The 27,133-nt window shown below is 42.3% G+C and overlaps 4 protein-coding genes across 4 annotated transcripts; 1 reads left to right on the top strand and 3 right to left on the bottom strand.

Moving 5' to 3' along the window:
- Positions 1-427: 427 nt before the first annotated feature.
- LOC109634846 (eukaryotic translation initiation factor 5A-1) lies at positions 428-6,646 on the top strand. Its single transcript, XM_020095570.2, has 6 exons — positions 428-944; positions 2,738-2,910; positions 3,395-3,499; positions 4,044-4,175; positions 4,366-4,438; positions 5,826-6,646. Exons 2-5 carry the CDS (start codon positions 2,743-2,745, stop codon positions 4,426-4,428), a joined length of 468 nt encoding a protein of 155 aa, XP_019951129.1. The 5' UTR covers positions 428-944; positions 2,738-2,742; the 3' UTR covers positions 4,429-4,438; positions 5,826-6,646.
- Positions 6,647-6,651: 5 nt separating this feature from the next.
- gps2 (G protein pathway suppressor 2) lies at positions 6,652-10,846 on the bottom strand. Its single transcript, XM_020095563.2, has 11 exons — positions 10,664-10,846; positions 10,161-10,278; positions 9,518-9,627; positions 9,283-9,395; positions 9,092-9,171; positions 8,906-8,985; positions 8,535-8,700; positions 8,310-8,393; positions 8,148-8,224; positions 7,845-7,940; positions 6,652-7,370 (listed from the first exon to the last, which is right to left on the bottom strand). The coding sequence occupies exons 2-11, from the start codon at positions 10,252-10,254 to the stop codon at positions 7,266-7,268; spliced, it is 1,005 nt and encodes a 334-aa protein (XP_019951122.1). The 5' UTR covers positions 10,255-10,278; positions 10,664-10,846; the 3' UTR covers positions 6,652-7,265.
- A 715-nt stretch (positions 10,847-11,561) lies between these two features.
- gabarapb (GABA(A) receptor-associated protein b) lies at positions 11,562-14,734 on the bottom strand. Its single transcript, XM_020095803.2, has 4 exons — positions 14,393-14,734; positions 12,888-12,966; positions 12,666-12,784; positions 11,562-12,509 (listed from the first exon to the last, which is right to left on the bottom strand). Exons 1-4 carry the CDS (start codon positions 14,480-14,482, stop codon positions 12,429-12,431), a joined length of 369 nt encoding a protein of 122 aa, XP_019951362.1. The 5' UTR covers positions 14,483-14,734; the 3' UTR covers positions 11,562-12,428.
- A 2,775-nt stretch (positions 14,735-17,509) lies between these two features.
- On the bottom strand, positions 17,510-27,078 carry ctdnep1a (CTD nuclear envelope phosphatase 1a). The gene is made up of 8 exons (XM_020095827.2): positions 26,322-27,078; positions 23,433-23,499; positions 21,941-22,059; positions 21,767-21,838; positions 21,367-21,483; positions 21,112-21,223; positions 19,886-19,970; positions 17,510-18,785 (listed from the first exon to the last, which is right to left on the bottom strand). The coding sequence occupies exons 1-8, from the start codon at positions 26,424-26,426 to the stop codon at positions 18,725-18,727; spliced, it is 738 nt and encodes a 245-aa protein (XP_019951386.1). The 5' UTR covers positions 26,427-27,078; the 3' UTR covers positions 17,510-18,724.
- Between the last annotated feature and the right edge of the window lie 55 nt (positions 27,079-27,133).

Raw genomic sequence — 27,133 nt, 5'->3', positions numbered from 1 at the left:
CAGGAGCGAGGTCAAACTTGTGGAAAGAAGAATCGATGTATGAAGTGTATTCAACATGAATCCTAAACACAGTCAAAGGATGGAGCTGTATGGAGAGTTAATGGAGATCACTTGATGTATATTGCAAAATCAGTTAGTTAGAGTTTATATCTTACATTGTAATGCAAGATAATTTATATAATAATGTATAATATGGTGTAACTGCAAGAGAACGTGCTTCACATGTTTGAACATAAGAATAACAATATATAGTTGATATGATATATGGTGGTAAGAGATCATGTGAAAGTATAAAAATACACAGAATATCATGGTATATGGTGTTCAATATGAATGTGAGTAGAAATTGTATGTGCTATACATATACTATAGGGATATTTGAGTAATAAGAAGGAGGAGAAGAAGAAGTAGGAGGAGGAGAAGGAGAGGAGGAAGAGAAGAAGAGGAAGAGGAAGAGAAAGGAGGAGGAGGAGACGTCTTGTATTAGACATTGGTCTTTTATTGTGACAGTAGTAGGAGGAAGTACCGTGAGGTCTGTGTGATGAGGAGGCCGTGGTGAGGAGCAGGAGCAGGAGACAGTGAAGGTGGAGAACCAGGCCACTGACGGTTCATACTCGGCGAGCTGCGGGGCTCACTCTCTCTTCGGCCCGGCGGCTGACAGTGACGCTCGTGTGGCTGTGGACGAGGTCAACTCCGAGCTGGACCACTCTCCCACCAGCGGGGACAGAAGAGGAGCAGAGCGGACACGAGTGGAATGAAAGCGGAATAATAAGCGAAGGAGGATAGCTCTTAAGAAGGACGAGAGAGAGAGGGGGAGCGACATCGCTAACGGAGCCAGCCAGACGACCCGCTAGCTCGGCTACAGGGAGGCAACCAGAGGAGGAGGTGGAATCACCGGGAGAAGAAGTAACCCAGAGAGGAGCGCTATCACCGTCCACACTCGGGTAAGTTCTTATCAAAACACCCGGCAGACGGGGCGTGTTTGCGCCTGAGCAGAGGAGCCATCCTGTGCACATGTGTCTCCGTCTCTATTATGATAAATCCCCCTTTAAACGCCCCCCGCATGCGGGGAGACCAGTGCGGGAAGCTAGCGCACCACCTGCAGGGTTAGCTAACTCACCTCATCCCCGCCCGGCGGCTGGGATGGACAATAAAAGAGCCCCCCGGCGCTTCTCACGACATCTTCCGCTCTTATGAGTTCCATTCCACCGTTATTGACATGTTATAAAAGTTTTACACATTTAAACACTCGGGCCACCTGCGGTAAAGTTGTCTTCAACTTAAGTGATGTTGTTGCCGCTGGCAGCCATCACGAGTATTAGCTTAGTCATTACAGTGCGTTAGCGGGCCATATATTCAACCCCCTTCACCGGCTGTACCGACGGGCAGCGGCGGGCTGGAACAACCGGTAACCACGTTAGTATCGCGGCGGGTAGAAGGGGTTTTGTTGTGTGCGGTTGACCGTGGCTGCGACCAGGGCCTCGGCCTCGGTGCCCGCCCGTCAGTGCGCATGGATGAGGGCGCACGGACAGCTAAACGGTACCGGGGCCGTGGCACGTTGTGTGCGCACTAGGCCTCAGTCGACTCCTTTATGTTCAACCCCACTTTAAGACACACTTCACGGCTCAACACCGTCACTATCTTACAATCAAGCTCGGGTAACAACATGGAGACCAGTCGGTGTAGTCACGCCCGGCTTGAAATTTGATTTATGGCTCATTAGCGCGGATTAGCGGCCCTGAGTCTGACGGTTTACCCGGTGACCAGACACCACAACCGGGCAGCAAACTCCTCAACTCGGGGGTTCAGGTTGTTTTTCCTGAAGCACATTGTCAATAATCCACTTTCTTTTGAATACAGCTGCTGAACTTGTGTGTGGTGTTGCAGTGTGTCGCTGGGCTTCGTCTCCACCGCTGAAGTTTGGCACAAACACTGAAGAACTGCAGCGACATAGTTTTTTCTTTTTGTGATATTTATTTGCGTTTTATTTCTGCAGTCGGATCCTTCGTGTACTTGTGCGAACAGGTGCCGTGCTCCTGCTGCTTTATTTAGCCACGTCTGCTCTGCGTCGTTGAATGAAAGTGTCATTTCCCGTGTGCACCCCCCAGGTTGTACTTCAGCCCAGCAGCCAACTCTCACACGTCCACGTTCCTCTGCTGCTCCTCCTGACACATATCCACCAGCCTGCACTGACCAACTTGTACTCATACCTCTTACTCCTGCTCACCTCCTGTGTGTGTAGTAACGCAGCAGTTGCACCAATCTGACCTGAAAGGAAAAGGTTATCTCAATTTGAGGTTTTCTTTGTGGATATCCGCACCTGAAGTTCTTTTAGCAGCAGAAGTCGGTATTGAACACCACTTCTTATCATATATTATTTGAAATCACAATTTTATTGCCAGTTTCATGCTTTAATTCTATTCTATGTAAACATTTCAATTCATTTCACAAGGCGTCTTTTGCAGAAACCAAGAAATTGTATTCATGCCGGAACAGAAAGTCCTAATAAGACCATTCAGAACTCTTTTCAGGCCGAAACACCTGATGACGCTATGGTGCACAACTGAAGTTATGTCCCTTACACCTGCTAACATCTGCTGGTAGTTTAGAAACCTGAATTGTGCAGAAGATCTTCAGACGTTCAAGACATATCCAACACCTTGTCCTATATTCTAAAATCTCTCATTATAATACAATTATCTAAATCCCATCATCCTGTGTGTTGGCCCCACCACAGCAGGCATGGCAGACGCAGACCTGGACTTCCAGACCGGTGATGCCGGGGCATCCGCCACCTACCCCATGCAGTGTTCGGCCCTGCGCAAAAATGGCTTTGTTGTGCTGAAAAACCGACCCTGCAAGATCGTTGAGATGTCCACCTCCAAGACCGGCAAGCACGGCCACGCCAAGGTCAGTAAACCTCTGAGGGCTCCCAGGGAAACAGTGATGGACATTTCTTTTGCGCTTTATTGCACGAATCATACAAATAAATATATTTAAAATGAAAAAGGTCAGAAAATAGCTGATATCCTAAATGGATCATCAGACCCTTCAACATTTACAGTAGCAGAGGCATTTGCTGTAGTATTTATCTCTGAAATAAACCCTCTAATATGAATGAGCATTAATGGAAACTTTCAGTCTGTACAACAACGGGAACGTGTCCCTGGTGGGTCACAGTTTCCCTCCTTAAAAACATGTTCAAACATGATACACTTGGCTAAATTACTGATGGACCCTCTTTGAAATGATCGTATGTAACACAGGAGCTTGGTTCACACATTTAATATTTTGTACTGATTGGTAACATGTAGATAATGTTGGGTAGAATCAAGTGTATATTTTGTTTTGTGCTTCAATTCATCTTTCGATGTTTATTCTGTTGCTTGTGCAGGTGCACATGGTTGGTATCGACATCTTCACTGGTAAGAAGTATGAGGATATTTGTCCCTCCACCCACAACATGGACGTCCCCAACATCAAGAGAATGGATTACCAGGTGAGACAGCAGGAGGACAGACGAGATATTTTACACATCTTCACTGTTTGTTGTAATTAGTATTAAATAAATCTGTTCTAAACTCCATCATAAAGTCAGATAACGTAACATTTCTTTCTCAAAGTTTGGTCTGGGGCCACACAAAGTACTAGAACCACAAATATACAAACTATAGATACTAATAAGTAATAACACATTTTTTCCATGTTGTGTAAGTGTCCATGTGAGAAGTATATTATTTCTCATCACAATCACATCTTAAGCATCAGTAATATTCACAAACTATCTTTAATAAGCAGAAGATTCTTGGATGAAAAGAAAATGGTGCAGAATTTCCTGTAGAGATGAAACCAATCAGTCCGAGTGCTGCAACACACTTTCTGCAGTTTTGAATGAAGCTGGGGGGAACAGGAAGAAATAACGTCATTGGTCTGAGTAATGAAAAAAAATATTTCTGAAATGTTTGTGCGTGAAAAAAATGAAAACTTGTTCTTCCCCCCTCCTGACCCTTCTTCTGTTCTGCTCTTGTCCCTCTGTTCTGCAGCTTATTGGGATCCAAGAGGGCTACCTGTCTCTGCTCCAGGACAGCGGGGAGGTGAGAGAGGACCTGAAGATCCCTGAGGGAGACCTGGGCAAAGAGATCGAGAGCAAGAACGAAGCCGGAGAGGAGATTCTGGTCAGTACTGTCGCCTCTCTACACTCTTTACTGCTGTGGAACTCAGACAGGACATATTGTGTTCATGGTGGAATCTGAAAATCCAGGATTCATTTTGCTTTCTCATAGGTTGGATCTGGCCAAACTGTGAAACATGAGGAAAATGTCTTTACCAAAGCACACACACATTAACACTTCGTCCTTCTTCCAGATCACCGTTCTAAATGCAATGAACGAAGAAGCCGCCATCGGCATCAAAGCCTTGGGTAAATGAGCCACTGCAGGTAAATACAGAGCCACAGCTGTTTGGACACAACACGCAGCTGTCCTCTCAACCCCCCCCAACACCCCCCCACCTCAACTAGCACCTAAAACAAGCCTGCCTGAAGAAGAGTGTGTGTGTGTTTGTGTGCGTGTGTGCACTGTGTAAAATTGTGTGTGTGTGTGTGTGTGTGTATGGGTGTTACACCACAAGCCACCAGCATGTGCCATGCCAGTGCAGGTGTGTGTGATATCATGTAGAGTTTATTGTTCATCAGTGGAGCGAGGGGGAGGCAACTCCAGTCGTTTTAAAGTGAAGTGGATTTCTGGGGCCAGACCCGATACTGATATTAGGGAGTAAAAAATATCTAATACTGATCAATTGGCATATATTTATATTTTAATGATTCTTAAGATGTTGTTATCATAAGTTTTAGAATGCTCTTATATTTCGAGAAAAAAATATTTTTGGCAATAAGCAGCAAGGAGAACTCATGCTCCACTCCTGGATCCAAAATCTCGAATCAATCTCATTATTCTTTGAGAAATAATCAAAATACTTTGACTAGACGCACTTTACAGTCTTTCAACTTTGTTTGTTCCTCATTTTAACACAGGGGACAGGCTGATCGTCTGATATTCCCCGTCTATAATGATACGCAGTCTAAAATTGACGTTATTCTCATATTTATTCTCAAAATCATAGATAAAATAAAATGAATCTGAGTAAACACAAACACTGTGAAAGCCTCATGTAGGCCGGTTTTATTGACCAATCGATAAATCAGTCAGGCTCTGTTAAAATCCATGTTATTCCATCTTATGTCAAAGCATTGTTTTGTGTATATATTTATATGTGTGTTTAAACTGCACCTTATTGGGGTTTGAAATTTGATGAAATAAATGTAATAAATTAAAGGCTTGTATGAAATGATGGATTTGCCTTCCCCTCGATGTACTTTCTGTTTCATGTTAACACTATTATGAGCATGTGTATTATTTTTGCGTAGCACTATCAACATATTAAGGAAAGCTTAAGGTTCATTTTGTATTTTTGAGCTGTTGTATAGGTTTTTCTGGTCTGTTGGTCGCACTTCATTTTCCAGCCTGCTGCTTCCTGTACTTCCTCTTGAGAAACAGCTCGTAGCGTTGTTGTAACTGTTGGGTCAAAACCGTTTCATGCACTTTCTCACCTGCAAACTGTGGGCTGCACAACAGTGTCCACAGAAATAAAATAAAATGTTGTACATGCAATGTTCCCTCTGCAGAGGCTAAAGTTACAAGTTAAAAACACTTACTGCTTCATTAAATTGTTTCTGTCGTGTTTATTTTTATTTTTTCCGTCTCCGTTTTCTGACTCCTCTTTCCTCTCGTTCCTCCCCTCCCCTCCTCTTTGTAATTCTGTTTCAGGGGCGAACGAGATGCACTGGACCTGGGGAAAAGGAGGGGACATTGCCTCGTCAATGCTACTCTCCCTCTTTTCTTTCTTTTTCGTCTCTTTGGTTTTCATACTCTCTTTTCTCCCCTGCTCTGTTCTCCAACCTTCCTACCTTTGGCTTCAATTAGAGATGAACTTGAATAAATAATTGGAAATTTGAATTGTAAAAAACAAAATATTGTACATTCACACATGATTAAACCACACATCCAAGACCAGATGTACAGATGTAAAGACGTGTCGAGGAAGGTTCTCCAACTAATAACTCTCGAGGTCTGCAAACACTGAGTAACTACCTTCCACCAGGGGAAAGAAAAACGTCAAAGCGGTTTTGTTATATACGTTCCCCTGTTTTATCAAGGGCTTCAACTCTAGACCTGCATTGTTCTGTTGAGGCTTGTTCAGTGCGTGTGTCGTACAGGACCGGACACATGACTCGGTGTGGTCTCTTCTGTACGGCACTTTTCTTTCAGCGATTCATTTGAACAAGTCCGTCCTTCTGCTGTTGATTTCATCACCTGAAACTTGTCTATTAAACAAAAGGTTACCAACATGGCACACCGAGGTTCTTCTTTTTGTCTCACGAGAAAACAAACCCTGCTCTGAGAATTAAGAGATTCTCAAACCTAAATTCATTGGCTTCTTAAAAAAAGATCCTCAGAGCGAGCCGTCACACAGCTGCTTGGAGGAAACGACTTAAGGAGGTTAAGTTGTGGCAGTTTGGTTTCCTTCACTTGGGTTTATACCAGAATGTCTCCATGACCACACAAAAATAAAGAGGACATAAACTGTTGGATGTGTCATTCAATTATCTTTTTTATTTAGCAACATAAAAGCTTTAAAACAGAACTGACTTGCTTTACGCAGCAGAGGAAAACAGCAAATCCTCCATAACTGTTAATGTGATGAACCAGAAATCAGATTGAAATTTAAATTAGGTGTCAGTTAATCCAACGTGTTTCTGCATCGGTACAGTTCATCAGTGTTTGTGACACTGAGCAGAAATGGCACCACTAATGTCGTTGAAGGTTTTTGTGACTTCTAAGCGAGCAAAGTCTTTGCAGAGAAGCTCAGCCCTGCACTGAAAGATGTTAGTTCACAGAGAATAAGCTCTGGTTCATGCAGATATTAACATTTCACTGCACAGAAGCACCTCCAGAGTAGCATTACAGTGTAGGTGTAATAATACGCTATTTTACAAATTAACAGCATTTAACATTATGTAAAAAAAAAATAAAAGCACATGTCAAAACACAACTTAAAACCAGATTCTATACATGAAATAAAACACAAATCTTCTGGTGTGATCCAACCTAATGAGTTCTGTTGAAGATTCATTACTTGTCCAAAATGTTTCTCCAGAATCCAGAGGGCAGCTGTGAGCGATGGCGTAGTTGAACGTGGCTGTAGGTTTACTTGCCGTGGTGGTAGAACCTCTGCCCGCTCTGGCTGTGGGGGAGGAAGCCGTGGCGAGGAGCGCTCTGGGGGGAGCTCTGGAGGGAGCTCTGGAACTGGGCCTGGAGTTGGAAATATAGAGCATTGTGGGGGTTTCCAGTAAATGTTGTGCACATCGTGATTAGAAACACGAGGTGGTGGTAAAGAAAAGTAAATTAATGCAGACATAAGAGTCAGTTCTATGAAATTAGAACGTATCAAATGATTTCCGGGTAAAAATCAAACCAGATTTTCTCTATAAGCTAAATCAATGACAAGGATTAAGCCAAAAATAACTACTATTTTATTCCAATCTGATCTGACTGGATGCAATTTGAACTTTAAACACAGTTAAAATATATTTATTTCAGCAATGTACAATATTTTGGTGGTACACATCACTGAAGGAGGTGTGGCAGGTTCTGCTTCTCACCACTTTTTAAATCCACACTTACATGTGGTGTTTTCAACTAAACATCTTACACATGACCATTCATGTACAATGAGCATGTGCACACTGGTGTAAACGAGGAGCTGTGTGTGTTTTGGGAGTTCACCTTTGCCGTGGGAATCTGCACCGTCATTGATGGTGTGGGCAGCAGCCCTGGAGCAGAAGGATGCATCGTTGGTGGATGCATCGGCCTCAGAGTGCCCTGTGAGGCAGGAGAGAAATAAACACATTTGTAATCAGAGAAAGTGCAAAGTGAGAGACTGAAGAAAATATCAGATTCAGTGTAGTTGCTTCCATAACATGACAGACTGCAAATAACAATTTTCCATTATTTAACACTTTATTTTGTGTCTACAATCTAACCGATCAACTCTAAATGAAGCTTCTGTGAAATGTGAAAAGGTCTCACAGCATCAGTGAAGCCCGACTGTTGGTTGGCATGTTCCAGCTGCTTCTGAAGAGGTATCCCTGCTCCGGGGATGTATCCTGCAGGAGAAACACAATTTACCATTTACTGTATAATTAAACAATAATGTGCAGTATCTGATTTTAGATTACTTTAGGTACTGACCAGGCTGAGAGGTGAAGTGACTGTGGACGGGGTAACCAGTCTGCTGATGGGGGAGATACTGCATGGCCTGAAACGCAGACGCACCTGAGAGAGAAGGAAAGGCATTGAGTCTCATCAAAATAACTAAATCCCAGGACTCAGGAATTCATCAACAATGTATCTGTGTATATATATATGTTAAAAATGATGTGTGATTCCTGCCACATAAACAAACACATCATGTACCTCTGATCTGAGAGCTGCTTGCAAAACTGACAGATGGTCCAGGGGCGTAGGTGGATGGATGCTGGGCCTGAGCCACTCCATAGGGCTCATGGACCCCCTGGCTCCCACTGAACTGCCCGTGCTCTGCTGAGGACGAGCTGAAGCCCGCCGTCTGATAGTGACGTGTCTAAAAGGAACGAGGAGGAAGAGAGAATTACCGGTTTCTTGCTTCACTTAAAAGTTTTAGGGTAAAAAGGTTTGAGACGATATAAATCACTCAAAACTCTGCTGAGAATCCCGCACAAGTATGTTAAAAAAATGTAGGGGTAGTTTATGTCCATTTAAAAGGTGAAGGTGTCTGTGAAGACATTAGTGAAGACTTCTTTACTTACTGGAATCACAGAAGCTGGGAACAGCTGTTTGCTTCGTTCTCCGAGCAGCGCACCAGGTCGATTGTGGCTGACGGAACCGCCTGAGCGAGGAAATCGAGAAAGAAGGATCAGCTGAAGGAGAAAATCGATGTTCCACATAAACCCAGATGAGGTCAGAATATAAATAAAAGCTGGAAAGCATCTCACCTTGAATGCTTAGGAGGTGCTGCCCTGCATGCATGGGCAGACTGGTTTGGTAGCTGGCTGATGTCAGTGTTGTGATATCACTAGAGAGGACGGGGGCCACAGATATACAACTCAATTCCAAGAATACTTCCTTAAAAACCTAAAAATAAAAGTTGAAAGAGTGAATTTTGAATAATAGAAAAAAACACTACCTCTGCTCCTTTCTGCGTCTCTTTTCCTCTTCATGGAGAACTTTCTTGAGCTGTAGGAAAAGCTGATGTTTCTCTTCTTGGAGTCCCTGAAGTTTCTCACCCATCTTCATTACCTGAAAAATGATTTTACCAGATGTGATTTGTCTGATCCCAGGCCAAAGACATCTTCTGCTACAGAAACCTCAACCTTCTACATTTACATATATGTTTGTGTTTATATCATCACTTTTCCAACCTGTTCTTTGGTTTCCTCCAGGGACATCCTCTCCTCTATTTCTTTTGTCCTCTTCCTTTCTTCCTCCTCCTTCATCTTCTGCTCCATCATTTTGTCCACCTCTTCTTCCTCTGAAAAAAATATACAATACAAGTTTTTCAGTGAGGGAAGAAATAATGTCCCTCACATAAAAAAAACACAGCAACAACATTTTGTATAAATATTGAATTAAAAGTCCTATTTTTTGATCACCACTCTGCTGATGGAGGGATGGGGGAAGTGTTTGACCCCACGAAACCCTCCACACTGCTCCTCTGGTGTCATCCAAGTGACGTTCAAATTTGTCTTGACACTGCGTCATTTACACCATGTTTTAACCTAAATGTCCGCTGTTGTCTTATCCAGAGACATTTAGGCTTAAAACTTGGAGTAAATGTAGTTGTTTAGAATCTAATTTGAACGTCTGGGCTTGTGGACATTTGGATTACACCACAGAAGAAGAATCGGTCACCATTGACTTCATTTGTTTTGGATTTGGCTGCAACGCTGAGACTCCAGAAGTGTTTTGAGGACTCACACACTTCACCCACCCCTTTAATTTGTACAAACATAAAGACTTAAGATGTGTACACTTCTACCACCCATGCTATTTACACACACACACCTTGTCTCTTGCGCTCCCTCTCCCTCATGATGTGCTTGTGGAGGGCTCTGGCCATCGCGTTGGACAGCTTGGGTCTCTCCAGCAGGGCGGGCATGGTGACAGGCAGTGGAGGGGCCAGCTGGTGGGGTTCACACATTTCAGATTGAAAATGCGTCAAATCTTACAAGACAAGTGACTATAAAAAAAAACACGATCTTTAGTAAAACCAGCAGAAACCACACAGTTCTAACGAGTCCCAGGCCTGGCTGCTAATACGCTAACGGCTAATGTAGCATCGTGAGCTTCAGAAGCTAGTACCTCAAAGTATAGCTGAGTACAGTTCGTTAACAAACACGATGTACCTGTTCATACAAAGATAATTGTACCAAGTAAATCCGTGGTAACAACTCCATTTTAAAAATCCCTGAGGGCAAATAATAAGATAGTGGTGTTAGCTAGCTGCTAGCGCACTTCCTGGCATCTATTCTAACGTTACTTTCGCGTTGTAACGTGAAAATTCTTACTTTTGTCGCTTAGTGAGTCGCGTATAAAGAACTGGGCCGCCTGGCGGGTTTTAACCTGAAGCCTCGTGACTGTGTCTGGGACAGTTTAAAATAATAGACAATAAAAACTTCTGCACAAAAACATAAACACACTCGGCGGTTCTCAGCCCGGATGTGAAGGTTTGTTCTTCCGGTGCGATGGGCGAGTTTTCCTCCGAAGTGCAGTCTGGGAGTTGTAGTTTCTACGGTATTTGGACCGTGACATCAGACTGCCTCACAATAATACAAATAATTCTTCTTCTACTACCAATAATAATACTAATCTTTATTTATGGAGCACTTCTCAAAACGTTTTGTTAAGATGCTAAAATCTTTATTAAGATTGTTTGTAGAAATCCTTTTGGAAACTCAAGAAACATAATTCCCTTAAAATTGAGTTATTTCCAAAAACGAACCAAAAAATCCATACTCACCTGCTAGATCTTATTTATATGTATGGTGTAAAGATCATCTCAAGTTAAAAAATAATAGACTTTAAATTAAAATGCACTTAATTCCCATTCTGTAAGTTATCTTTGCTTGAAAAGTTCACAGACGTTGTTTTGTCGTACCACCTCCTCGCACAAGTTACATAAGAAAAGGTCATGTGTAACTGAAAAATGCGCACCTTGTTTGTGCAGCCATGGTGGCAGATATGATAAGGATAAGTAGGTTGGACAACATTTCCAGGTCAGGTTTTTGAATGTTGTACAAATGTTTTGGCCGACAAAAATAAAATGAACAGCCCACTGACTTCTTATAAAGTAGAGAGAGGATCTTTGGTATTTCTGGTGACTCTCGCAGTGGGAAACAAAAAAGATATTTGTGGTGCTACAACAAGTATTACATAAGATATTCAATAAAGACAAAAAACACGGAAAGCTTTTCATCGCATTTTATCATGTACGATCATGAGTGGAGAGAAAGAGCCAGTAATGCAGCTGTATACAGAGTTCAAATCTTTTTTTTTTTTTTAAAAAGGAGACAAACTTAAAAAAGAGAAAATTGCACTCAGCTTAACAATACCTTTAGAAATTAAGCCACCTAAAAATAACAATAATAACAACATTAATCATAGTAGCAGTCAAAAGAATAGTCTTACCACTGAAAGCAGAGGATGGTTTTCTTTTTAGTCTGAATTCTATTAAACTCCTCGCTCGGGTCAGATGCAGGGCAGCAACTTCAGTGACTGGTGAGGGTTTTTTTTTTTAAGATTAAACAAGTCACTAAAGGATTTTTATCTACCAGAGGAACTGCTGTTAATCTTTCCTCTGGCCGAGACAACACTATCTGCCTTCGCTAAACTCAAAGACACTTAATCCTCCTGCTGACCAACTAAAATGAACAACTTACGACTAACTGCAGTCAGTGAGAGCTGATTTGAACTCAAATGCTACACCTTTCTTTCCTTAACCCTGGAGTAACTATAATTATGGCCTAGTCCATATATCATTTCTTAAATCTTTCTCTGTTTGTCACTTAAATACGATCAAGAAAAATAACTGGCCATGAGACCACCTAACCCAGGTTGATGCAGAAGAGAAAGTGGAGGCAAATACAATTCAGACTGCAGAATAATAAAGACAGAAATGGATGGGAGAAGGGTAATGGATGGGTGGTGAAAGTGCTTTTGACATTTTTACTCTAGGAACTCTAAGGCTGCTGAGCTGGATTTTAATATTCAAATGAATGAATGGTGGAGGTCTCAGAAAGGTGGGTAGTGGTTGGAGGGGGGGGTGTAGTGGGATCAGATTTCCCTTTGGCTGTTCCCATACACACTCTCATCACTGTAGGCAATGTAGAGGAAAAAGTCCTCCTCATGGTGCTCCTGAGAGAAAGACGGAGGGAAATTAGACGTCAGAATGAAATCAAAAACATAGAGGAAGGCTCGCTTTGGTGTAAGGAAGATGAAAGATTGCAACATGCTAATAAAGACGTAGTCAAGGAGCAGGTGAGTGAGGGAGAAAGTGAGTACAGCTCTTGCCTGGTACAACAGTCCCATGGTAGCTGAGGTGGGTGGAATGACGTTGTTTACAAAGAAGAAGAGAGCATCCTCAGCTCTCAAGTGGATTCTTTTCCGGATGAGGAAGTAAAACTGGCCCACTGATAAAAGAGAGATTCAAAAATTGTGGACATTTTAAATATGACTATAACAAACTTGCTTCTTGTGAATATTGTTGGCACATGATACTTTCGTGGTCTTTACCTGTCAGGTCGGAGGGAACAAGGTATTTCTTCTTGTCCAGATCTCCTATTCTGGCTTTTGGGGCTTTCTCCACGATTACCTAAAAATGGAATACAATGGACTAAATAAATACAAACCATTGCGCAACATGCCCTCAGCAGAAGAATCTATCTCATGTTCCACTGAACAAAAGGCTGTTTATCAAGCCACAAGTACCTACATTTTATGTTTCGCCTTTCGCAGAAAAGGGATGTGAGAAATCTGAGAAACTGTCCCTATTTACAAATCAAACAATAGACAACACTGCATGGTGGGAAATACGCAAAAATTGTAATGTCTCTTCTCTTTAATCTAAATTAGCACTAAACTACCCGTCAGCACATTAAGCAGAAACATACAATGTGTTAAATGATCTCTTCTCTCATCTAAAACCAGAAGATACAGCACAAGATCCAGTTACTACTTAACTTTAGACATCCCTCAATTACACACAAGTATTAGAACTGAATTCAGTCACTGACCTGCTAAACGGAACGATCTACAAACTTCCCTTAAACTACAGTCTTGACTACCCTTTGAAAAATGTAAAATCTTTACTATGTCATGTTGTTTGTTAAAAATCCTGTGACTGTTTTTAATAACGTATTGTGTGTATTTATTGTGTTGTTTTGTCGTTGCTCATGTTTAACTTCTTTGATGCTGATTGAGAAGATTCAAATTATGGATTAATTGTATTTTTAAGCAGGAATGGCCTGTTTTATATTAAGTTTCCTTGTTAGTTACAAAAAACAATATATTGGGGTTTAAACTGTTGATCATTATGTTAAGTTTGAAAATGTCATCTTGGGCTCAGGGACTTTTCATAACTATATTTTGGATAATTAGAGGAAGCGAAAGTAGATTGTTTCATTGATTGCAGATTGCAAAAGGCAGGTTTATTTGTGGACAGCTTTGACCCAGCCACTGAGGCCAAAGGTTGTGATCTGTATGATCCATATCCACGAGACAGGGCGACGTCAACAAGTGTCCTGGTTGTTGACAGCGACTATTTTAAGGTGCACTGCAGTTATCGTTTCAATGTCCAGTCTGAAGCTACACCCAGCCGCCCCGATCCGGACAGAATCAGCCTGTACACAATGCGGACAAAGATAAATCCACTTATTACAACTGTATTCACGACCAGATAGGACCTACAACGCTTTACTGAGAAGGATCCCTCTTTGTGATTTCATAAAATGAGCCTAAAGTCGAGAAAAACACGCAGCGATCACACGATGCTCTCGCTAGCTAGGCCTTGGATTCTTGGAGGTTAACCGCTGACGTTTTTTAATACCCGTGACAGCCCCCGCAGATAAGACGCGGAGCTACAAGCTAACCGCGAGGTTAAAGTTACACGGAAGTGAGAACATTGGGTCTCGTAGTTACTGTTCAAACAAGGCCCCGTGTTGGGAAACCTCGAGCTCAGCTAGCCGCTAAGTTGCTAACAACACAGAACCGAGCGCAGCGAGCTAGCGTTAGCCACTTACTGGCACCCTGTCCGGGTACTTCTTCCTGATCTTCTCGCCCTCGGACCGTCTCTTCTCGAACGGGTGCTCTTCTTTGTACTGGAACTTCATCGTGGAGAGAGATGACGGACGACGAGTCGGTCACTCTGGGGGTGTTTCTGTACGGTTACGGTCGGTTCGCTGCTCGGAAGGCTCTGGAATCGCTGACACACACACACACACGGCAATAACAAACGATGCTAACGGGCTTCAGCTCCCCCACAGCTGTTTTGCAAGCGCGGATGCGGCGGAGGGATACAATAACAACATGACGTAGGGAGGAGTGTAGTTTGCAGCGGTGCGTGTTTCCACTAAAGCAAAGCCACAATAAATCTGCTTATATGTTTAGAATCAGCGTCCATGCATGTAAAAGTCACATTTTCATTTGAAACTCGTGTTGCCGTTTTTTTTTACGGGGGACTACTTTATTTTTGATCGACCGCCGCGCGTTGAGACGCTGGGCAGGGTGGTGAGGAGGCCTCTGTCCTTGTCATATGACCGAGGCCCAGCAGTCTGCAGCCTGCAGAGAGGAAACCCCCAAAACATGGGATGCTGCACTGGAAATCCACATTCTGCCACTTGAATCTGGGTCCACACACAGTCAGCAACACGGAGGGACTGTTCCAGCCTCTGTTTCTTTATAAATCATCCTAAACTCAGGGAGTCATCTCCACTAACTTGCAGGAATCATTTCCAGCTCCATCACGGCTCTGTACTGAGCTGACATCCCAGAGGAAGTGGAAATAAAAGAGGGTTGTTTTAAGGAGAGTGTGATTCCATATACTTTATATTGGTAGAATAGAGCTGATGGAAATTACACATAATAACTATAGAGCTCCAGAGACCCCTGGTTGGTCGGATGGTTGTCCAGATAAATAAATTATATCAAAGCAGTTGAGCAGTTTAAATTCTGGATTTTATTGAGAATGATAATTTACTGAACATATGTTTAATTTTAACTTTAAAGCTCATGCATGTTTGGAGATAACAATAGGCCTGGGCGATATAGCTAAAAGTTTTATCAAGATAACACAAGAACTATCACATTGTTGTTATTTCTTTTTAGTTTTGAACAGAGGTTTTTCGCTCCTGAGTGAAGGTTGTGGTTTTAAATTCTTCTTTATGAGAGTGACAAACACTCAGTAGAGCCCATACATCCACCAAGGCCTAAAAGTCCTCTTAAATTCAATCAGGCTGCCCCACCAATTTACACACACTCATAGATATCACTTCCCTTAATATTCCTTTTTTTATTTTTTAATGAAGATCCATGACTTATTCCCAAAGGAAAATGTATGTAAATAAAAGCACATAACTGTTGAGACTAGATAAATAAAAGATATTAAAATAAAAAGATTTTATGTGACACACATCGTTTCTATTCACTTAATACATTTGGTCTCCCGTTGTCGTCCATGTGCTCTGATCCTGAAACCACTTCCTGAAACGTTGCTCAACTCTGTGTTGCGCAAGCAGCTCTGACTCTGTTGCTCATGTGACATCACTGCCTGAACTTTCCTGTTTTCCGCAGGTTTCATCTGATCACATGAATCTAAAAATTCCCTCTGAAAGTGAAACTACAATGTTTACTCATCAATTTAACTGGCTATGTTTGTTTTTCATTTGCATTGGATCCAGCTGATCATAATCAAAATGAAGAATGTAGAGACCTTGGATCTTCATTCAGGTGTCAAATACAGACTGATCTCATCTCCTCCATGTCAGAGACTTTAGATCATAGGTTGTACTCTGCTTTAGTGCAGAATGTAAAGTGCTGAGTCACTCCTGGACAGGCTATAAAACAGGAATAGTCACTGGCAGCACCTTCAGGTTCACATGCAAGCTGTACAATGGAACCTGAGTGAATGGCTGATATCAATTTTTCATGGAGTAAATAAAACCGTTTCCTTTGCAGCATCTGAGGAGACCTGAGCCCTTCTTCCTCTGTCAAGTGATTTCTCCTACAAAAGAAACATTGACCTCATCCAAATCTTTTATTGTGATCCTAAACTGCAAAGTTTCCTGCAGGGCGTACTCCAGCTCAATCCAGCCTCTGGGTAGTTCCTGTTTCAAGTCTTAGGATTCTCCATTTCTTTTCTTATGCACCCACAACATTCTCCAGTGATGCATTTCCCTTCTCTCCCAGCCAGACTAGCTGCTCAAATCTAAATTCAAGTGATGTCTTCAACCAACAACCTGCCCGACTCTTTCCACAACTGAGAAAAGACTCGGTCTCGTTCCCACAGCAGCCAGGAGGATGTTCTTTCTTATATTGTTACTGCGAGAGGCTTGATTAATTATGTACGAATTGTTTTCATGCTGTAAAACTTGGTAACTATGGTTTGAATAACAAATTTATGGATTTGTGTCTCGTCAGACGAAGTAATTTTTCAAGTTGGCTAATAATTTTCTTTTCTCAGTGTACTTAAACACCATCATCAGGATGAAGTAGGTGTTTTTATACCAGCATGATCGTAGCCCACCATAGTAATTAGCTAAATGTAGAGTACAATAATTCATAGTAATGATGAGTAGATATGCAATCACATATCCAAGCTCTGAAACTTACCTGTACGCTGTTATTGAGAGGAGTTGAGAAAAATAAATAAATAATTGCAAACGCACAATAAAATATAATGGACACATTGCAAACTGATGAAATGAAACCTGAGCTAATAAATAATAGAAATATTTTGTTGCCTGGGAATAAACATAAATAACAGATGTCCTTAAAATGTGACATTTACTACAAAAGGGTATAAATATCAACATATACACATCAGAAATGACATCCTACTCACATCTGCAGTGGTGCTGCAGATTCATATCAGACGTTATACAAGTCTGAATGATTTCTAATAAATGCGACTGAGGTCAGATGCTTTCATTTGTGCAGTAAACACATTCCTTCAAGAGCAGCGTAATACTTAGTGGACCAATGCACTTCCCTATTACACCACATGATGGCAGCAGGTTATTAGCAGAGGGGTGTCTCACACAGAAACTGGATTTATCTCCTCAGTGAAGTTTAGTGAGTTTCAAAGCTGCAAAATGTTACATCTCAAAAGTAAAGAAATAAAAAACCAGCTGGATAAGAAGTGGCCGATACTGACAAGTGTTTTATTAGTAACACAGACCTGGAGACAGAGCCAATAAGAAGCCACTGTGAGCCTTAACAAGACTGACATTGTTCAGAAGGCATTTAAAGACAGAGGGTCTAATAGTCAAACCCATACATTGAGGGGGAGCGGGTAAAAACTGAAATGGGGGAAAAGGCTGCGAATTTTGAATCAATACAAAACCAACTGCAACGAAAACGAAGGGGGGAAAAAATTAAGTGCAATTCCTATTAGATGAAATCAGGATGGCATCGAATGGTATAAGGGGAGGAGCGAAATGAGCAATGGTATGCAGAAGTCATATTATCGTATATTATGGTACCAGAGAAACATTCAGATATGGAAAGGCGGCACGGCAGTCCACATATCGTTACAAGCCATTCTTTTTTTTCTCACAACGTTTCAGTCCAGTCTTTATCACTGAGGAGCTTTGTGGAAAGAGTGACGGCTGAACGATCTCAGACGACTCGGCTGTTTGGCCAGAAAAATGCCTCTGGATGTTTATTTTCCAAGCAAAAGTCCTTCAGTTACTTCATGTAAGATCATCTCAGTTGGGTAAGAAAAAAAATGTACCTCAGGAATCAATGAATCACCGTTGGGGGGGGGTATTAGTTTTGATCTAACAACGGGCGGTTTTTCTATTTTCCTCTTCTCGACTGCTCCGAGAGGTTTAAAAGAGTGAATTATTTAGTTGTTTGCTGAAGTGCAACGTCTGGTGATGATGGAGAGGAAAGAGAATTAATATTGTAGAATCGTCTTAGTTGCTTTGCTGATCCCTCTCCCGCCTCCCGAGCTTCAAAAAAGTTTAAAAAGGACTAATGATCTCGGCAAGCGTTCTCTGACTCACGTACACAAGCTCACCTCCATACGCACACAGTCAGTATCAGGAGCGATAAGGCAGAAAGGCTCCTTTTTTGTTTTGGAAAAAAAATACAAATAAAGAATCATGAAAAAAAAAAAAAGAAAGAAAAAAAAAGCTGGCTCTCCCTCCCTCCCCAGTAGTTTCTGGGCTCTGGTGATCCCGCACTGTTCATCCCGTGGTAGGCGCTCACCCCAACCCTCATCTCCTCAGGACACGTCTGAGAGGGTTCAGAGAGGGCTGGCGGGTCGTCTGCGTGGGAACGGAGGGCAGGAAGGAAGCCGGCAGAGAGGAAGAGGCTGGTCAACAAGTCCCCGCCTCTCTCGATGCAGCCAATCACCAGAGCCGGTGCTGATGGAGGTTTCGACTGAGGACGGAGCGCACATCAGCAGTGAACCTGAAAGAAAGAGAGCAGACAACAGTTTAACTACTTAAAACAGCAACTGTCCTAGTCATTAAAGGAACAGTTCTACATCTCAGGAAATGTGCTTATTTTCATTCATTCTGAGAGCGAGATGAAAACGTTTTTTTTACGTACATGGAGGCAAAGTCAGGACTGAAAGAGGGCAGAAGTGTCACAACACATCGGAGATCAGAGGTAATAATAACTTTCTTGATAAACAAGAGTTAATCAGTGTGGCTGCTGTCTCAGATTATAGTAGGTGATTAATAAAAGTGGTTGAGTTTGGTTTCTGCACAAAGCTGGCAAACTCAATGACACAATAAAAGTTTGTGATGCTGCAGGCAGTTACTGCACCTGGCTGCTGTTCATCAAGAAATAGTTACACAACACAACTCCCTATAAACCTACAAAATGCTGTGTGTGTATGCATAAAACTAATTAGAAGTGTTAGCATAAGAGCAGTAGAGGTGGTTATTGTTGCTCTTACCACTTCTGTGATGTCCGCAGTCGTGGATGTTTTTATTTTGATATCATCATTTGTTGATTTGGTGATTGAGGATTGTTTTTGCCTCTGAACAGCAGTACAGCACAGTTGAGGTAGACTAAGCTCATGTGAACATGGATATGATGTGTTGTACGTTTGTGTGTATCTGTTCAGGTTTTGGTTTATACATGTTTATCAATGTAAAAAAGGCACCAGAGGTGCTCTTGGTATGTATTTAAGTTTGCACGATGTAGCTCTGTAGATTGTTCCTCCTGTGAAGCTAAGCTATCAATGTCCAGAATCACCCTCAATCGTCTCAACTCACGGAAAGAGCATAGGCAAGTGTATTTCTAAAATAGTGAACTTATCCTTTTGCCAGAGATATCTGACAGTATTACTAAAAAACGGATAAATGCAGTCATGTTAGACTCCGATATGTGTTAACATGTACCGAACACTAGAATAATGTGCATGTAGTTGCTGTCACTAACTGTTGCCTCTTAAACCACCGCAGACACATGAAATCAGGTAGTGTGTTTAAGACTATGTGGACCTATACAGCCTTGAGATTAGGTGTTAGATGTCTGTTAGCTTCCATTATGCCTTTTACCTTAGTGCATCCAGCATAGGCAGCAAGTTAAGAAGTGCTGTGTCACTAGGGTCGCTGAACCAGGACTTGATGGGTATTGCATTGTCTGGAGGGCAGAAGACAGCCAGTCAGTCGTGTCAGAGAAACAGACATGGATGGGAATTTTATGCTGCTCTGTTAAAAGAGGCCAGAGTGTTAAGAGGAGCAGTGAGGAGAGTGTTACAGCATTTACAACACAAGCCTTCTAGTCAGAAGAAAAACTTCACTTATTTTTCCTGTTGCTGGCTCATCACAAAAATAGTTGATGCGGATAGGACGAGCCCTTGGTTGATTTTGTTTGCTAAAGATAAATATACACAGCTTAAAATAAACCTTAACCTGTTAATAGTTTAGTTCTAACTTCATTACCAACCCTTAAATGAGACTGGGTAGCTGCAAAAGTTGTGAAAAGTTCAATCTAAAGGAACGTAATCATATTCTTGATTAGAAACACTCAGGGGTTTTATTGCTGCTGTCTCATCTGTTTTGGAATGAGCAGTAGCTTATGGTGGCTAACTTTAGATAATGTAAATATTGGTGAGTTACTGTTTCCTGATTCTATGTCTCTTAATGTGCCACTGTAACACCATGTTCTAGCATTTATTATGATCCTGTAGATGCATCTCCAGACATGAACTTTAGTGCAGACATTATCCTTGAAATTTCTGAAGAGGCTGTATGTGAGAACACAAATGTCAGAGTCAGTTGCTGTGGGACATTTTCCGGAAATTCTTCCTGCCCGCACCGTAGTAGAATGTTAAAAAATGTCTGAGTAAGCCCATGTGAGAATACAGCAGGAAAATGTCCAGAAAACACACAGCAAGTGAGCGTGTTGATGTTTTTAACATGAGATGGAGGCGAAACTGAATCTCAGGATGAAAACAGGATCCATACACTGGAAGATGCCAATGAAGAAGTCAATGTCCAGCCTCCTATATGCTCTACCCCTCGCCTGAATGTTACGGACACTTTCCTGTAGTTGTGAACACGTCATACCTGCAAAATCTTCTGCTACATTCTTCATTTGTGAAAGACGAACGCTAGAAAAATCCAGACCCAATTGTCCAGACATTTTGTGGAGCTCATGTCTGAAAGCGTCTTTATGTGACCACATAAAGACGCTTTAACTTTCTGATGACTAGATAAGATTTTACACCCCTGTATTTTACTGGACAAACAGAAAGTGCAGAAAGCGCTTTAATCCTTACCTGGATGGCTACGATAAGCACCAGGCGAGTTGTCCAGGATGACAATACTGGACAGGTCGTCATGTACTACAGACAGGTCTTTAATATAACTACCTAGATCTAATGTACAATGCTGGTAAAAGACACAAAAATGTGAGTTAATGACACCATTAAAACAAAGAGATAAATGAAAAGATTTCAAAAAGTCAATGGAACACAGCAGCGTACTTAGTACCAGCTAAAATAACATGTTATAAATACAGTTTTGACTGGTACCTGTCTGTAGTATCTGCGTTTCAAGACGTTCCTGTTGTTGTCCAGTTTGTCTGCCACCGCTGAGCCATAGATCTCCATACTGGCTGTGAAAACCACCAGCTCATACCACTGGCTCACCTGTGTACACACACACAGTATAGTGCACACAATAGTATAAGTACACAAGGTACAGTCAGTGCTTACTAAGTTTAAAGGATCATTATCCAAAACAAATATGGGGCACTGAGCGAGTGCAGTACAATGGAGGGTGATGGGAAAGATGACAGACAGGACAAATCGTCACCTGAGAGAGACTCGAGCAGTGAGGTTTTATTTTTACAGGGAGCTTAACTGTTCACTGACATGTTAAACATGTAGGATTCAAACACACTGGTGACACGGATCACTGACTCGTACTCACCACTTCTAAAAAGAAGTCAACATGTGGCCTTTTATGTACAAAGAATCTGACTGGGTGCTTATCAATGACGACCTGGAAAGGAAACAGAAGAATCCAGTTCACTTAGAAAGAGCCAGAGTTTAAACTTGTATAATTTGGGTTAAAACATATAAATATAGACGTTAAAGCTCTTACTTTAAGGATAAAGTCTGGCGGCGTGCCAGGTCTAACTGTGGGTCTGAGGACCCCGTCGTGGTGAGAGTGGATCAGCGTCTCGTCCAGGTCCAGAACCAGAATCTTCCTCTTTACTGCATCTGGAGTTTAGCACACAACAAAGACGCAGTTATTTCATGTGATTTGTTCAGTGAACATAGATGCAGAAAAAAGTCCAGATACACATAGAAGGTCAGTTATCAAATCTTTCTCTTACCACTGACTTTATTTTGGAGAGTTTGACCATAGCACACGGCTCTTCAAGTCGAGGTAGGCAACACATTTTTGGCATTATTGAGTAATAACTCCACAATAACCTCCAGCTTAATGTAAATAAAGTGTCTGATCTGATAGAAAACTAAACTCCTGCACTTCCCTCGGCTTCATGATGGAAGACTCTGACCAATCACAGGGCAGTTCAGAGAGAGGACATTCCTATAAGCTGTTCTGCTCGGCAGCTGCAAGTTGAAATCCAGCCCTGAATCAATGGCAAGAAAAAAAAACTACAGGAAACGCTATTCTAGCACTGGCAATAACTGCCGACACAGGCATCCACTATAAGACATTAGCGCTACATGTAACATCCCTACTGCAGCTTACGGTGAAAATGTTTGTTTCAGGATTTCATTAACGCTCACAGGTTTAGATGATTTATCAAGACATCACTTATAATTCAATTCTGTTAAACAAAAGGATGGATCCCTTTGAATAATCATTTTCCCTCCAGAAGTGCTGTTGATAATGGCTTTAATTCTGTTCACCATCAGAAACACAATCTGCCTGAGTAAAAGTAAAGAAATCTCCAATTCAGTGGAGACTGGACCAGCGTTTACAAATGAGGTCACTGAAGAGAGTTTCGAGGAGGCGATATAAGTGGAACTGAAAAACAATCCTCCTTCAAAGTCAAGAGTTTGCTTTTAAATGAGCACTCTGCAGACATACGGGAATCTCGTTCACATCAGTCCATGCTAGTGTCTAAGTGTGACCCTCAACGTTTAGATTTCCTCTCCACTTCTACACACACATCTTGTCATTCTAAGAATCAGGGAAGGAATCAATCTTGAGTGGGTTCTGACCTTCCCCTGATCATCATTCACAACAGAAGTTTTTTTGGGAGAATGTTGACACAACAAAATTAGACTGCTTTATAAATCTTTGCATTCTGGTTGAGTTAAGAGTCTCTATGTTGTCTGTTAATAATGCAAGAATGTTGGTATGCTGGTAAAAAGTCACGAGCACACAATAACCCACCAAAGCAGCACAACAGGTTTACTGGAACAAATGAGAAAATAAAGACTAACAGAGAACTTGTGTTCTGTCTCCACTCCATATTATTGCATATCACAAAAAAACACTATTGCATCTAAGTAAAAACATGCATTAAGACAGAACAGCGTCTGTCATATCTTTCCAACTACTGTGGTATTTATTTATCATCTGGACAAGAGCTGTAGAGAGACAATCGTATACTCACTGAGTCTGTTTCTGGAGATAGGTGACAGAGGCAAAGTGTCGTATCGCACCGTCTGATACTGGATTATCTGCAAATGAACAAGTCAAACAAAACAGTCAGAAAATCCTTAATAGGTCACAAACCATAGACAATCATAACTACACAAATGCATCATTGATAGTTTTGTAGTCTTTCACTCCAATTATAGGTACAAAATATGAGCTACATTTTTGAGGGCAAGTACAGTGCAACATCCAATCTTTAAATATCTGTCTCCATTTGAGAGGCAACAGTAACTTGTGTGATTTTACTCAGAGGATGAATCATTCAAGGCATTAAAGTTTAGTGGTTTTATGTCATTAACTGCGGCGATCCATCAATCTGATTAGAAAAAGCACCATGAGTGAAACTTAACTGAGCTGTGGATGATTTGGACCAGATATCAGGCTGATATCTCCATGAAGGCTTTAAAACCTTTAAGTCTTAAAACTTATATCTGGCCTTCTAAGGCAACGCATCTTTTGGCACCAGTGCTCATCTTTAGCAGGCCATCGGAGATTAAGCAGAGGACGACACCCTGAAATAAGCTTGTCTCCCATCCCGTGTCCTCCCTCCTCTCCAACTTCCTTGCTCTGTTCGGGTCACGCTGACTACAGACAAGAACCTTTTCAGTGCCGCTCTTGCCCAGGGGCTCTGCACTTTTCTTCATGGGTCTATTTTTAACTTCCCAGCTGTCAGTGGGTGTCAGTGGAGCATGGTGAGGCAGACGCATGGAAAGGAAGACTTGCAGGGTGACTTTGACTGAGCCTGTGCCGCTTGGTACCTCAGCGTTGGACGGGGGCCTCCCTCCATGCCTCCCCTCCCACTGCTGCCTGGCAGTGTAAGCTTGGGGGAAGTCTATTGGTGATGGCAGCTGCTGAGCACCACGGGGGGACCTCACCCTCGGCTCAGATCTCTGCACATCCAAGAGAGTCCATCTGGACCCTGAGCCCATGACTCAGACTATCCTCTGCCTCAAGACTAGTGTGACAACTAACATTTCAATTAATTACTGCTCTCTTGAGTTGAACAGCAGCCAAAAAATATCTAATGTATGATATTTAGTGAAGGAAAGCAGCTAGAACAGTTAGTCATTCCATTCATGTAGCTGCTATCAGGATTACTGGCTGCAGCCCTCAATAGGTTTCTACAAAATAACTATAAATTGATGATGCAGCTCACATTTTTTGTTTGATTGATTTCATAAATGTTTTCTCGATTACTGATTTGATTCGAGATTCATGAATAAGGATCTGATTATGAAACTTGTTGAACAAGTTATCTAACTAGGTGATAAGCTGATTGTTTCAGAGCATGCTCTGCACTCAGCCACACACTGTCACTGTAACATACAGGATAAGAAGCAGAACCATTACATAACATTGTTGTCAGTACGATTAATAAACAACGTGCATGGGATTACGACCTTCTCTGAATGTTCATAATCCAATAGAGCTTTTATTGATCCAAATTTTGGGATCAGGCCACTTTGTGCAGTGTGGTGACCGCAAACAGAAAACAGGTTCAGGTCAGGAGTTAGTGAGGCTATAAAAGCTGTAGAAATAACCTGAGGTAGGCGGCACAGACTTTATATTAACACCATTGTTTTAAATGGCACGGCCCTGAAATGCTGATATAATCCGTCACGGTTTACTTGATTGCTATCTATAGGACCACCTACACTACAATGCTGGTGACATAAAGCACTGGCCGGATCGGGACATTGTTCCAGTGCATCACAGATTGTAAACAGAGCTAAACTGCGAGTGCGAATGAGAGAAACAGAGGGAGAGAAAGAGAACAGTGTGCTCTCTGTGCTGACATAATCCCTCTCACTTCAGCAATAACATGGACTGGACGACTCACTCTCAGGGCCTGTTGACAACCCACAAGTGTTACTGCCACACAATAAACTGTGGACAAACCCTCGGACAGTGAGATAATTGCAACACACAAGTTGCTCCTCCAAGCTTTGTTGGCTTGATACAGAGCGAGAGTCAAAGTCCACTCATATTACACATACACATATGTATGTCTATTAAAGACTCGACGACACCTGCGTGTGTCCAAGTTATGTACAGGCGACTTCTGTCACCTTAAATGCCATGTTTATTGTGGAGGCATTTGTGAAGAAGTGAAGGTGACCTGCAGGCTGGAGCTGGCTGCGCCTTCAAATTCAGCGTTTGGACGCGGGAAGTTTCTACTTTGCATTGGAGCTGGACGAGCCATTCAATCACTTCAGTCTCATCATATAAAACAAACGTCAGGATACATCATTTAAGAGTTGAATGCTCTGATTGGTGGATCAGAAGTTTGATGATTGGCATCGTTTGATGTGCTGCAGTTGCATCTTAAGAAATGTGAGGATTTGCTTGTTTTCTGTCTTAAATTCCTTATAACTCATCTTGGGTGTCAAGTCTAATGATAAGACAATAAAATGTGAGATAAGATATTGCAAAGTATAAACATTAACTATTCAAGATCGCCTTTTGAGCTTTGTGAAAAATGACCCTGTTTTCTGACATTTTACTAAAAAAGGATGGATAGGTTACTTGAATATAAAACAAGTTAAATGCAGTTCAATCTCCTGTGCTATCAATGTGTGTATAATAAGATCTTTGAACATTTTCGTTTTCATACAACTAGACATATAAGAATTGGAGATTATCATGTATAATCGGGCCCAAATCATCATGATGGTTGCACACGATCAGACACAAAAGCACATGTGGTCTTGCTGTGTGGGAGCTATCTGAGGATCTCTAGAGACAGATGTGAGGTGAAATAATAATGATGGGAACCATGTCAACGTGAGCTATGACTTTGCCCACTTGTGCCAGAAACACAAGAACCTTCCAGGCCCCTTCTCACCGTCCGTAGGTGCTTCCTGAGGATGTACATGATGAAGCCCCATATTCTCGACGTGACGCCGAGAAAGGTGCGGATGCCGAGTAAACACTGCCGGGTCTTCAGCATGGTGACGAGCAGGCACGGACCCCCACAGTAAGTCAAACTTCAATCCTCGGTGGACAGCAAGGTTGTTCGCCCCCAAGTTACTCGGGGGGTTGATTTGCAGAGGAAACCTTCCTGCTAGTGAGTCGAAATCCGTCTTTAGCCACAGTCGCCAAAACTAGCGATTCAGATTAGGCAGAGGCCAAGCGAAACGTGCGAGTCCCCCCTCCGCACACTTGTGGCACAATTCGCTTTAGTTACAGTTCATTGGCAGCGTCCTGGTGAAAGACAAACGTGGGCAGAAAAAAAGAAGCTGCCGCTGCTGTGTGGACCTTAGCACGCAGCTAGTTGACAAGCTAGCTCCGGAGCTAGCTTGTGCACCAACAGTTAGCTTGTAACCGCCGAGCTACCGCTAGCTCGACGGGGTGACCACCTTGAACCTCGGACAAAAAATACCCCAAAAAGAGCTGCGGGGCCGCCTGCTGTCGAGCACCGGCTCAGTGCGACTTCACCCTGTGCGGCGTCCGAGGAGAGGCAGACTCGCCAAAGTTCCCCAAAGTCTGGCCGGGCCGGTTAAAATCAGTTTGTAGTCCAGTGGAGATCCGGAATGAAACTGCGAGCCGCCATCGCCGCCTTGCCGTCACTTCCGCGAGGAGCCCGCCGGTTGCGCGCAGCACGTCCACGTGGAAGGAAAATAAACAGACGTGGACGAGCACAAAGGCTGAAACAAA

Source organism: Paralichthys olivaceus, chromosome 22, assembly GCF_024713975.1.
Source record: "Paralichthys olivaceus isolate ysfri-2021 chromosome 22, ASM2471397v2, whole genome shotgun sequence".
In the NCBI taxonomy this organism is placed as follows: Eukaryota; Metazoa; Chordata; class Actinopteri; order Pleuronectiformes; family Paralichthyidae; genus Paralichthys; species Paralichthys olivaceus.
This window is presented reverse-complemented; position numbering and strand designations above follow the sequence as displayed.

What these genes read in the sequence shown, in the direction of transcription:
- LOC109634846 (XM_020095570.2), top strand. Translation starts at nt 2,743, where the DNA reads ATGGCAGACGCAGACCTGGACTTCCAGACCGGTGATGCCGGGGCATCC. An exon ending in GCAAGCACGGCCACGCCAAG is followed by an intron (nt 2,911 to 3,394) that starts GTCAGTAAACCT and finishes TTGCTTGTGCAG; the next exon opens with GTGCACATGGTTGGTATCGA. An exon ending in AAGCCGGAGAGGAGATTCTG is followed by an intron (nt 4,176 to 4,365) that starts GTCAGTACTGTC and finishes TCCTTCTTCCAG; the next exon opens with ATCACCGTTCTAAATGCAAT.
- gps2 (XM_020095563.2), bottom strand. Translation starts at nt 10,254, where the DNA reads ATGCCCGCCCTGCTGGAGAGACCCAAGCTGTCCAACGCGATGGCCAGA. An exon ending in TGGAGGAAACCAAAGAACAG is followed by an intron (nt 9,396 to 9,517) that starts GTTGGAAAAGTG and finishes ATCATTTTTCAG; the next exon opens with GTAATGAAGATGGGTGAGAA. An exon ending in AGACGCAGAAAGGAGCAGAG is followed by an intron (nt 9,172 to 9,282) that starts GTAGTGTTTTTT and finishes CGTCCTCTCTAG; the next exon opens with TGATATCACAACACTGACAT.
- gabarapb (XM_020095803.2), bottom strand. Translation starts at nt 14,482, where the DNA reads ATGAAGTTCCAGTACAAAGAAGAGCACCCGTTCGAGAAGAGACGGTCC. An exon ending in AGTACCCGGACAGGGTGCCA is followed by an intron (nt 12,967 to 14,392) that starts GTAAGTGGCTAA and finishes TTCCATTTTTAG; the next exon opens with GTAATCGTGGAGAAAGCCCC. An exon ending in CCATGGGACTGTTGTACCAG is followed by an intron (nt 12,510 to 12,665) that starts GCAAGAGCTGTA and finishes TCTTTCTCTCAG; the next exon opens with GAGCACCATGAGGAGGACTT.
- ctdnep1a (XM_020095827.2), bottom strand. Translation starts at nt 26,426, where the DNA reads ATGCTGAAGACCCGGCAGTGTTTACTCGGCATCCGCACCTTTCTCGGC. An exon ending in CGCCAGACTTTATCCTTAAA is followed by an intron (nt 21,839 to 21,940) that starts GTAAGAGCTTTA and finishes TTTCCTTTCCAG; the next exon opens with GTCGTCATTGATAAGCACCC. An exon ending in AACGCAGATACTACAGACAG is followed by an intron (nt 21,224 to 21,366) that starts GTACCAGTCAAA and finishes GTCTTTTACCAG; the next exon opens with CATTGTACATTAGATCTAGG.